Source organism: Gossypium raimondii, chromosome 5 (assembly GCF_025698545.1).
Source record: "Gossypium raimondii isolate GPD5lz chromosome 5, ASM2569854v1, whole genome shotgun sequence".
In the NCBI taxonomy this organism is placed as follows: domain Eukaryota; kingdom Viridiplantae; phylum Streptophyta; class Magnoliopsida; order Malvales; family Malvaceae; genus Gossypium; species Gossypium raimondii.
Genome location: NC_068569.1, coordinates 27,592,496 through 27,603,917, shown reverse-complemented (window position 1 = coordinate 27,603,917; position 11,422 = coordinate 27,592,496). Strand labels below are relative to the sequence as shown.

Genomic DNA, 11,422 nt, shown 5'->3' with positions numbered 1-11,422 from the left:
CTCGATCGAATACTCATCCCTAGAATTAACCCATCGGAATCACCTCAGCCAAAAATATTGCAGAGAAACTAAATTAAATTTTGGTTAGACTATAGGAACCAAATGCAGAATTTACCCAAAAGACAAGAATTTGAGATGTTAGTAACTCTAAACAACGTCGTTTCAAATAGGGTGATTTAAAACAAAATGAAAAAAAAAGAGCTTAACTATTAAAAAAGCCCTCAAACAATAGTAACTTATTTAAATAAGCCCTCATAGTATTTTTGTACCTAAATAAGCCCCTTTTCCGTAATCTATACTCATAAAAGCCTTTATCTCTAATTATTGGGATTTTTTGATGAGATGAAATTTATTAATATATAAGGGCTTATTTAGGCACAAAAATACTACAAGGGCTTTCAATAAGTCATTATAATTTGAGGGTTTTTAAATATATAAGCCCAAAGGAGTACGAGAAGAACAGATGCAGTAGTTTTAGCCTTTTAGGCTTTTAGCTTTTTCAGTCCACTCGAAAAACCCTAAACCCATCTGAGTTTCCCACCTCGCCGTGCGATCCATTTTCCCGCTCGCCGTTAGCCGGCGATCCATTTTCCCGCCCCTCCGCCAAATCAGGTACTTGAAGTTAGGAAATTAATGGCTTATATCCAGTATGGAAGACATGCCCTTCGGCAAATTATCAAAGAAACGAATGTCCAGCAAAGCCATGATCGTTTGATGCAACCTCTGTTCTATGCTTGTCAAGGAATTAGATACAGAAAGTTGGATGTGATTCTTACGACGGTGAGTCATTTCGATCCAATAATCTTTTTCTTTTCTCAATTTTTTGTTGTTTCAGATTGCAAAATATCATTCACGTTTGCTTTTGCTTCCATTTTTTAGAGCATTGAGAAACTTGGCAAAGCTGGTGAGACTGTCAAAGTCGCTCCTGGTTATTTTCGCAATCATCTGATGCCGAAATTGCTTGCTGTTCCTAATATTGATAAGTTCGCTTATCTCATTAAGGAGCAGCGTAAGGTCGCTTTCTTCTCTCTTTTAGTTTGTGTTTGATGCTTGAAACATGTGTTCTTGCAATGCTGTTTGTTTATAAAAAAAACTTTTTCAGTTGATATTAATCATAATCGTATTGTTAATTTACAAACAAATATGCATCAATTTGTTTTCCCTTAAACACACACATCTGTATGCATTACCTAAGTCTCTCATGAACCTTTTGTCATGACACGTTCAAGGAAAAACAAGCTTGACATAAAGGTAGAACGTTTTCAGTTTGTTGCTCGGATTATGGGGTAAGCTATGTTGGCTGGACTTGGGAGTGGATTTGGATATGTGAATGTGACCGATATGAGTATATGTTGCTTTTAAGGTTTTTTTCTTGTATTTGGAGGAGTATATCTCTATACTATGTCTGTATATGTATCAGACAAAAATATATTAGGGAAATGAATAGTCCATCTAACATAGGGGGTGAGTGCTAGATACAATTAAGTGTTCGACACAAGTATACTTGTTTTTTCTAAGTTTTCTGTATATTTAGAAGATCATACACATATTTATATCCGAATGTGTCTGACACAGGTTTTTTAGGAAAATGAAGAGTCTGAGTAACAGTGTTTTCATATTGCTGTTGGTTTTTGGTTAGATTTTGCTTGTTATGATATAAGTAATGCCTTTTCTTAGACATGTATTATCTGCTATTTCATCCTTAAGGAGGAAACATGTCTCCAACTGCAATTATATTAAATCTTGCGTTCTCTCTCACTCTCTCACTCTTATTGAGGATTCATATGTTGCGTATGGATATTAGATATTGATGAAGTAAAAATCCATTCCTTATTTCAGATGCACATTCTGCTTATGTAGTTTTGTCAAATTAAGTTACTGTTTTGAAAGTCTTTATTTGGTGGAGTCACTTCTGATATGTGGGATATTGTGCTTTTCATTTTCAGTTAAATGATAACTTACCAGTGGTATACTTCCTCATCAGATTTATCAACCCAAGGAAGAAGAGGTTCAAGTAGTTACAAAGAATGTCGAAGATAAGAGCAAAGTATATGAAAAGGCTGCATATCGTCTACTTAATGGCCGGCTGGTTAGTTCCCATCTATGAAGCCCTTAATTTCGTAAATGTTTTTTTCTGGTTTAAATGTCTGATACTTTATCTGCCTTCCTCCCAACACATGGAAATACACAAAAAACAGCCTCTCAACAATGTTTGTATGTGTGTGTTTTTAAAGGGTTTGGGGAAACAAGGTCAAGGTGTGTGGGACTGAAACATTGGACCTGCCTCTTCTATGGTTAGGCTAACAATAGTGGAACTAGGCATATGTGGGATAACAATGGTGTTAAAATTTTAAATTAAGACTTGTTTAAATTCTTTTTTGGTACAAGCAAAGCTTACATTACATTCTAAGTGGGAGGAGGATGGGGTTTCACAAGGTTCAAACCCTAGATAGCATGCCAACACTTGAACCTACATACAACAAGTTGCCACTAGACTAGTCATAATTGATTCAACTTGTTATTGGTGAATCTTTTTCAAAAGTTTGTTGAAGCTTGAAAACAGTAATTGTATTTATGTCAGGCTCTTTGTGGTACGAGTGTGTAACTTGTATTGCATTTTATAGGTATTGAGGAGATCTATCAATGTTGAAAAGTTTCGTGCCCGATCGACCAAAGATGACCCAATTGAATTGCGCTCACCTGTGACAAAAGAAGAAATTGTTGCTGAGGTATGGCCATGATATTTATTGATAGTAATAGTTTCTCTCACGTCACTACAATAGACAATCTCCTTGTGTTATATGCTATGTTATTCGGACTCTTATTTTTCTGAAGTATTTATGTTCAACGCGTATTTAGATATGTACATGGTTATATCCTCCAAATATGTGAGTAAACTTGGAGCAAATTGAATAAACCCATGTCAAACACTCGCTTCAAGTCCAAGTGACATAGCTTAATCATAAAACGTTTAAGATGTGGACTTGGAATGTTATGATTTCGTTATTTCCATTTACGCACTCGATTAATCTCCTCCTTTTATTCCATTTCAGGTTGCAAGGCAGCTTTGCGTTCAAATTGATCCTGAAAATCTGCACCTTCCAACACCTTTGGAAACATTTGGACTGTTTGATGTGCAATTGCGGATGCCAAAATCCATACCGCTCCCAGAAGGAAGGTATAATTGGACGCTTAAAGTTAAAATCCGAGGTAAATAAACGGACAAGAGGAAATAGGAGGTTGACTGAAAAGAGCTTTCAAGCTTGAGGAACCGTCTTCTTTTCGAATTAGCTTGAGGAATCAAATGTTGGATGATTATTGACCTTTGTTGTCTGATTATGCTATTTACCATCTGTTCCAACTCTTTGTTTTACCAAAAAAGAGTAATAATTTCAATTTTTTAACTAAATCACAATACCGAACTAAACGTGCGCGCGAGACGAATATTTAACGTCTCCAAATTCATCAAAATAACAACTTTTATATCTGCACTTTTTAAGTAGACATCCTTAAAAAGATTAATTGTTAGAATCAATTTTTGGGTAAAATCATTTTGAATTCAAGCTGAGTTTATTTGGATCACGGCTATTGTTATCGGGATTTATTCGATTCAACAAATTTACGCGTATAAAACTTCTACGTTCACTCTTCACCACTTTCATCATCTTATTATTATTTAGTGCACTTACAGTCCAATTTCACAAACAAAGCTATATCGATTTTTTTTTTAAAAAAAACATATGAATTAAGAAAACTTAATGATTTATTAACCCCAATATGAAATTAAAAACTTCATTATTAATACACCAAATAAATAGTCATGCATAAAACTTTATGTTACATCTGTATCTAAACTTGTATAATTATATAATGTGAAAATTTATTATATAGAGATAAATCTCAAAATTATACATGAAATTTGATTTTATGTAATTTTATACATAAAATTTTAATTTAATCAAATTCTCACAAGTTATTAACACAATTATTGATGTAATATCATTTTATGTTTATATATTACATTCAGAAATAATTGTATTTATCCAATATAAAAATAAATTGAAATATTTATTTAAATGTATATGATTAAATCAAAATTAAAGTTTCATGCATACAGTTGAACCACAATCAAAGTTTCATGTATATAATTACACCAAATTAAAATTCATGTATACAATTACACATTAAACTAAAATTTATGTAAAATTTTAAGATTTATCCCTATAGAGAGAGATAGAATGTAAAAAGAAACTTGAATGTATTTGATGGAAAAATAAAATACAAAATATTATTTTCACTTTTATTTGCAAAAGAAAATCTAGATAACAAAAAGAGAGTATGAGCAACTATTATATACTTAAAAATTAAACATGTTAAAGTTTTATTTTTCTTTTTATTTTAACTTATGATGCTTGAAACATATATAGTTTTTTTCTTTTAATTTTACTCTCTCTCTCTCTCTCTCTCTCTCTATATATATATATTCTATTTCCACCATTTTCACTTTTTCTATCCAGCACACCATAATAATAACAAAAGAAACAATACAGTACGGCAAAGTTAAATGTTCTACAATCTTAATTAGGAATATATATTGCATAATCAAGAATAAGATGCATGGCCAAGGAGTTCCATCTAGAAATTTATATATAATAAATCATAAAGTAAATCAAAGGATTCAACCAAGAAACCAAGTCATGGAATCAAAGTGCATTCCTAGAAATGAGTGAGTTGCTCAAGCTTACGAGAATGGAAGAACTTACATCTCCCTTTACCACTTGATTCTATTTCTTCAATTTTCCGCTTCGCCGCCTTGCCGAAACCAACATTACTTAATTTCAATTGCTTCCCACTGCTGCCATAACCAACATCTTCATCCACCTTATCAGATTCCCTAACATATAGAATAGGATGCAATTCAAACCTTCTTTATTTTATATTAAAGACCATACCATTAAGCCAAATATGTATTTTTATCAATGATTTAATATATCTAGCACTTACTTAAAAATAAAGTTATTTACTTACTACTAGAATTTTTTAAATTAAACCGGCTGGTTCATATGGTTGAACTAATTAGACTGATGATCGAGGTCTTACCAGATTGACCTCCGGTCAAGTTTTTTTAAACCTTGTATAAAGCAAACCAAATTCATTTCTACATCTCTGCTAAATGATCAACTTTTACAATAGCTAAAGCTTAATGCAATATGAAAAAAATTAATTCAGCTTAGCAGCTAAGGTAAAACCGTCTTTGCAGAATTCAACCAAACTCAAATAAAGGTCAATCATCTATTCTAAGCATTACACCAGTCAGTTCAGCCCATTTGTAGACCTATCCCTAAACATAGAGAATACATAATTCTAAAGGCATATCAAGGTAATAATGTCTTTACTTTTATACTAACCAGAGGATTGTCATTTATGCTTTTTCTTCTTTCTAATGAACAATAAATCATGGAATTTCCTTGATTAAAGCACAAGAACACTTAAGACTTCATAAACATTGTGAAGAAAGGGCCATGCACAATTATGTGGAAGTGTTAAAAAGTAAATAGAATTTGAGTGTTTGAGCAAATACCATAACACTTCAACCATATCCTTGTAATATGAAGTGCATGTACCCCAACTGAAGCGGACTAGTGTTGGGAATCCAAAGACTGAGTGTTTATGATGTGCCAGCCAAGCCTTTGTTTCAGGATCTAGACGAATCAAAGATAACAAGATTGAGTGTTTAGTTAACCTTCTCTATTAGGAAAAAGAAAAAGATGAAATAAGATAATGTCAAGCACTTTCAACCTCCTGGATATCCAGAACCAAAACTCCCATGCATGTTTTCAGAAGTTTCCTCCAGCACCCATTCTCGCAAGGCTCTGTCTCTGGTTACCTGCATAGTTAAATAAAAAATAAAATAAAAATGAAAGCAGTTCAAGATGAGCCGAAGGTGACGACTTGGAAAAGGGAACTGACCTTAGCCACTATGCTTGCCCCACTCACAACTGGATAAAGACTATCAGCCTTCTTTGCAACAACAAATTTGATGGATGGAAATCTTTCAGACAGTTTGATTCTATACTTGTCAGCATCTCCAACTGTATCAAGGTAAACCTGAAACAGGGACATGAAAATGTTCCCTTTTTTAGGATTCCCCAAAAAACCTTTAAACAAAACAGTGCAGCTAGATCTTCAAATCTTGCCTAACATTAATTTTTAAAAGGAAACTAAATTTGGAAGAACATCCGATACTGTCTTTTGCCTTTGCTACCTAAGCAAGGGTTTTCCATCCTCTCCTAGACATAGTGTCATAACAATATTTCCACTTCACTTAACACATGATGACTGAAAATAAGTTGAAAATAAGTTTGTGATTAATAGACTTTTAAGGGTAATCTCCAAATTTCTCCAAATCGCAATGACAGCAGCTGAATGGAGAGAAAATAAGGGATGCACACCTCTTGTGCAGCTGAGAGAATCAGAAATCTGGAAGATTTTTTTTATTTCGCTTTAGTTAGACAAGTGGCTAATTCTACTTAACAATCCTTGGGTTTTATTAATGCCTGCCTTCAATCCAATTCAAGCTTAGACACCCTTTGTTCTAATTAGATTCCACTGTATCTAATAATGGCAGTCATTGTGAATTCTAGGCGATATTTGATTCAACATTTATTTTTGAATTTTGCTTGACATTATCACACTGTTTAATTTGATTTTGCGGAAGAGACTGCTATTGGCCTCTTTGGGCTGAAATACAAATTTTCAGCGCAAAATAGCATGTTTCCAGCATTCAAACATCTCAACCTATTGCCAATCATGGAGGCTAGTATGTTCCTCAATCTAATGTTAATTGGCTATAATAGCTTAATTTAGTACATCAGATGTTTCTAGACAGTTTTGTTGAGATTTCCTGATTTCTATCAAATTAGTGCAGAATCTCATCATTCTACAATACGTTTTAAGGAGCTTTGACCCATCCAGTTCACTTCTGGGGACTTTAGAAAATGGTGTTTTGATTTTGAGCAACTAATAGTCGCTTATTATAGGAGTTTGACCAGTTTACATGCATCCACGTGAGTTTAAGTTCCACTATGTTACTTTGAAGAGAAATAATGAACGTTTAGATCTTTTGACTAGCTAGATCATTATATGACATCCAAAACAGGATTCAAAACAATTTGCTAAGAAAATATCCATCTCTGTTCTTATTAATAAGAATGTTATGCTAATTCTATTTTAATACATTTTCAGTGCTGTAAAATCTACAATTGTCATAGTGTACTTTCAGTATCTGAATCATTAATTTTGACATCTGTTCTTAACTGCCTGAAATGATATCCTTAAAGCTCTTTTGTTTGTCTTGTTAGTGTGCTGAAAATACCTTAGTTTGGCTTGCTTCCATTCATGCTTATCTGGGCATATTTAATTAAACATTATCACTAGCTTCCTTATTGATCGTTATAGCTTACTAAATTGTTTCTCTTTCAATATTGCAGCTTAGATAGCTAGGTTGCAATTGTTCCCTTTTTCATATCCATGCTTGTATGTTATACCAAGTTCATGAATATAAATTTACTGTTGATACGGTAATGGTGCCAAGTTTGCATTTTGTAAAATTTCTTGTACATTTTAGGTATGACCTAATCTGAAACAACTTATTTTTGTTGTAGCTTACTGAAATTTGAAATTGCGTTACAAGGCTTTTCAGCAAATAAAATAGCTAGGCATGTTTAAAACAAGTCAATATTCTTTCCAAAATGGTTTCAGTTCTAGCTCTATACAGTAATGTTCTGCTTCAATCATTTATATCTCCAAATGTTTGACGAATTAGGTCAATGATTGTTTTGAATCTTGGGTGAGAACTGAGAAGCATGCATCCATTGCTTGAGGTATGGCTTATGCTGTACTTGGATGCATGAAAGAACAAAGGTTTAAAGATGTTAATTATTGCATGGTAAACTAACTATTTTTAACTGCTTGTGCACTGACACTCTAGGAGTAAATCAGAATATTCAAGCAATATTTACCACCTGAGCATTCAAACCCTAGGAATAAAATCCTATTACCAGTCCCCCATTTTCTTTCATTAACCTCGTTATACCTTTAGATTGATCAGAATATTCAAGCAATATCTGCCACAACTAAAAACAATTAGAGTTTTATGACTTGTTACGCAGTAGAGTCAGTATTTCTGCCTAACTTTCCTTGTATATAATCATCCAAAAATATTCTGACATCCATTCCAACTGAAAATTGATATTACCTTACAGCATTGAAAAGCAAACAACTATTCGAACAATGTAATATCTCATAACAATAACATGTCATTTACTTTATTTTGTTTTGCTTGTGAAGCACCAAAAATACATGTAAAATTCATATTAAACTAACAGATGCAATCAACAGCCAGCTCATTTTAGAAAGGTTAAAAGGAGTTGTACCTCAGTTAGAAGAATTCCCATATTCAATACCCTATTGATGAGACCGATTGCAGAATCATGTGATATCTCATTCAGGTTCACCTTATTCCTATTGATGATCAAACGTGTGAAATCTTGTAAGAGAAAAGAAAAATACACAAAGCAAAAGCTAAAAGATATTACAATTTGAATAACTGACTTCTTTAGCATTTTAGCTGAGAGCTCCCTTGGATCTATAACATCAACAGACCACCCTATCGACTCATCAGCTTTTAAATTCTCAAACAATTCTTCCCTCTTCTCTTCCTTTAGAGTCTTTGAATCTATAAACACAAAAGGATGCCATAAAACTCATGAAACTATACAACTTCTTTTAAATTTACAAGTAACTTTTCCATGAAGTTAACAAAGTAGACGCCTTATAGCATGAGATGAAGAAAGGAGGACAATCCTTTTATCAAAACCACAACTTCTTTCCAAATTGCAATTTTGTTTACATGAAATTAACAAATTAGAAGCTTTATAGCTTGAAACGAAGAAACAAAGACAATCCTTTCATCAAAACCACCTATCAATTAAATTAGGATTTTTTTACTGCGAAAAAAGCTTTTGAAAGAAAATCAGACCAAAATTTCCATACTCAAGTGCTAATTTCCTCAAAGAAGCTCTTATCTTCACTAAATTTTATATGCTTACACCAACCAAAACAATTGAATTTCACATTCTACAGTATGCATTTCAAGTACATAGCCGCATAATATATCATCATATAAAGGTTTAAATTTTGAGACAAAATTAATCTAAAAAAGGGATTAAAAAGAAAAAAAAAGGAAAATATATTCCGAACCAGCAAAATTCAAGGTAGCAAGAGTTTTCTGATAAGAGCGAGCACAGTAAAGGCAACCATATACCATGGGTCCTGAAACAAACAAAACCGAAAGAAAATTGATGGACGAAACATGGGTAAAGTGAGATGGTAAAAACTGGGGAAAATCAAATGAAATCGAAGAAAAGGAAGAAAAGGGAGAGATTGAAACCTAAAACAGGGCCACGCCCGGCTTCATCAATGCCCATAATGCAAGGAGTAGATGCCCACTTGGGGAGAGAAGTTTCGGATCCCATTTCTCTATTTGTATTCTACAAAAAATAAACTGAATCACTCAAACGCCATGGCTGCTTTAGCTATTACTGAAATTTAAAGACTTCCTCAGTTTTTTGTTACTATAATAATTTTCACAATTTTCCCGCCAGAAATCGTAGGGATCTGGTTTGCTTCTCTGCGCTGTCACAGAATTGTTTCCTTTAGTAAAACAAATCCAGCAGGGAACTTTTTAGTAAACAAATACTAGGCTATATATAAAAAACTTTACAAGGGTACACAACGGCCTATTAGCTCAGCTGGTTAGAGCGTCGTGCTAATAACGCGAAGGTCACAGGTTCGAAACCTGCATGGGCCATTAATGGTATTTTTTCTTTATTTTTTGTTTTTTGGAAAACGGAAACCTGTTATAGTATTTATTAAAACAAAATTTAAGCGGGAGTATCAACGGCCTATTAGCTCAGCTGGTTAGAGCGTCGTGCTAATAACGCGAAGGTCGCAGGTCGGTTCGAGACCTGCATGGGCCATTTAATGGCTTTTTTTTCTTTATTTTTTGTTTTTTGGAAAACGGCAACCTGTTACAGTATTTATTTCAACAAAATTTAAGCAGCAGTATCGACGGCCTATTAGCTCAGCTGGTTAGAGCGTTGTGCTAATAACGCGAAGGTCGCAGGTTCGAGACCTGCATGGGCCATTAATGGCTTTTTTTGTCTTTATTTTTTGTTTTTTGGAAAACGTCAACCTGTTACAGTATTTATTTAAACAAAATTTAAACAGCAGTATCGACGGCCTATTAGCTCAGCTGGTTAGAGCGTCGTGCTAATAACGCGAAGGTCGCAGGTTCGAGACCTGCATGGGCCATTAATGGCTTTTTTTTGCTTTATTTTTTGTTTTTTGGAAAACGTCAACCTGTTACAGTATTTATTAAAATAGAATTTTAGCGGGAATATCAGCGGCCTATTAGCTCAGCTGGTTAGAGCGTCGTGCTAATAACGCGAAGGTCGCAGGTTCGAGACCTGCATGGGCCATTAGTGGCTTTTTCCTTTATTTTTTGTTTTTTGGAACACCGCAACATGTTAGTATTTAGCAGAACAGAATTTAGGTTAGAATATCAACGGCCTATTAGCTCAGCTGGTTAGAGCGTCGTGCTAATAACGCGAAGGTCGCAGGTTCGAGACCTGCATGGGCCATTAGTGGCTTTTTCCTTTATTTTTTGTTTTTTGGAACACCGCAACATGTTAGTATTTAGTAGAACAGAATTTAGGTTAGAATATCAACGGCCTATTAGCTCAGCTGGTTAGAGCGTCGTGCTAATAACGCGAAGGTCGCAGGTTCGAGACCTGCATGGGCCAAATCGTAACGTTGTCGTTTGCCCTATTTAAAGATTCCAGGCTCCTGCAAGTCCTGTCTAATTTTAACATTCCATTTTTGTTATTTCCAGTTTTAATATTTACCCTTTTGGAAATATAAAGCACGAAAATCTTTCTGCACAACAAAAAGATTGAAAATTATTAATAAATTTCTATTTATAACATTTATTTCATCTCTTGCTAGTTAAGAGTCAGAAAATGAAATATCTAAATAGGAGAGTATAAATTATTTTTCATTAAGAAAAAGAGTACGAATTTATTTAAATTTTTCCTCTTAAATTTGCTATTAATTAACTTTATTTTGAGTAGCTACTATACTATTTATTTCAAGTGATCGGTATTATAAAATCGATAGCCCGTTAAACATTTAATTTTTTTTCTAATAATGTTAATATCACTCTCTAAGTTTTGGATAAAGTTTTTATAAATTCAGTTAAACTCAAATTATTATTTAATAAAAAATTATTTTAATATTTCATTATATTTCGTCATGGTTGGAACTTGTAATTTTTTATTTCCAACACAACTGTCCATGTTTT

At 33.4% G+C, this 11,422-nt stretch overlaps 2 protein-coding genes and 7 non-coding genes across 9 annotated transcripts; 8 read left to right on the top strand and 1 right to left on the bottom strand.

The window, feature by feature from the left end:
* The first annotated feature begins 446 nt into the window (after positions 1–446).
* Positions 447–3,409, top strand: LOC105770704 (uncharacterized). The gene is made up of 5 exons (XM_012592022.2): positions 447–780; positions 880–1,014; positions 1,985–2,089; positions 2,625–2,729; positions 3,054–3,409. Exons 1-5 carry the CDS (start codon positions 634–636, stop codon positions 3,216–3,218), a joined length of 657 nt encoding a protein of 218 aa, XP_012447476.1. The 5' UTR covers positions 447–633; the 3' UTR covers positions 3,219–3,409.
* Positions 3,410–4,527: 1,118 nt separating this feature from the next.
* LOC105770702 (ribonuclease H2 subunit A) lies at positions 4,528–9,696 on the bottom strand. Its single transcript, XM_012592019.2, has 8 exons — positions 9,452–9,696; positions 9,262–9,333; positions 8,614–8,737; positions 8,436–8,523; positions 5,971–6,108; positions 5,800–5,887; positions 5,582–5,702; positions 4,528–4,894 (listed from the first exon to the last, which is right to left on the bottom strand). Exons 1-8 carry the CDS (start codon positions 9,534–9,536, stop codon positions 4,717–4,719), a joined length of 894 nt encoding a protein of 297 aa, XP_012447473.1. The 5' UTR covers positions 9,537–9,696; the 3' UTR covers positions 4,528–4,716.
* Positions 9,697–9,797: 101 nt separating this feature from the next.
* TRNAI-AAU (transfer RNA isoleucine (anticodon AAU)) lies at positions 9,798–9,871 on the top strand. The gene has a single exon. It is a non-coding gene; the product is annotated as a tRNA-Ile (tRNA).
* Positions 9,872–9,962: 91 nt separating this feature from the next.
* On the top strand, positions 9,963–10,040 carry TRNAI-AAU (transfer RNA isoleucine (anticodon AAU)). The gene has a single exon. It is a non-coding gene; the product is annotated as a tRNA-Ile (tRNA).
* A 93-nt stretch (positions 10,041–10,133) lies between these two features.
* On the top strand, positions 10,134–10,207 carry TRNAI-AAU (transfer RNA isoleucine (anticodon AAU)). Its single transcript has one exon. It is a non-coding gene; the product is annotated as a tRNA-Ile (tRNA).
* A 93-nt stretch (positions 10,208–10,300) lies between these two features.
* On the top strand, positions 10,301–10,374 carry TRNAI-AAU (transfer RNA isoleucine (anticodon AAU)). Its single transcript has one exon. It is a non-coding gene; the product is annotated as a tRNA-Ile (tRNA).
* Positions 10,375–10,467: 93 nt separating this feature from the next.
* On the top strand, positions 10,468–10,541 carry TRNAI-AAU (transfer RNA isoleucine (anticodon AAU)). Its single transcript has one exon. It is a non-coding gene; the product is annotated as a tRNA-Ile (tRNA).
* An 88-nt stretch (positions 10,542–10,629) lies between these two features.
* On the top strand, positions 10,630–10,703 carry TRNAI-AAU (transfer RNA isoleucine (anticodon AAU)). The gene has a single exon. It is a non-coding gene; the product is annotated as a tRNA-Ile (tRNA).
* Positions 10,704–10,791: 88 nt separating this feature from the next.
* Positions 10,792–10,865, top strand: TRNAI-AAU (transfer RNA isoleucine (anticodon AAU)). The gene has a single exon. It is a non-coding gene; the product is annotated as a tRNA-Ile (tRNA).
* The last annotated feature ends 557 nt before the right edge of the window (positions 10,866–11,422 follow it).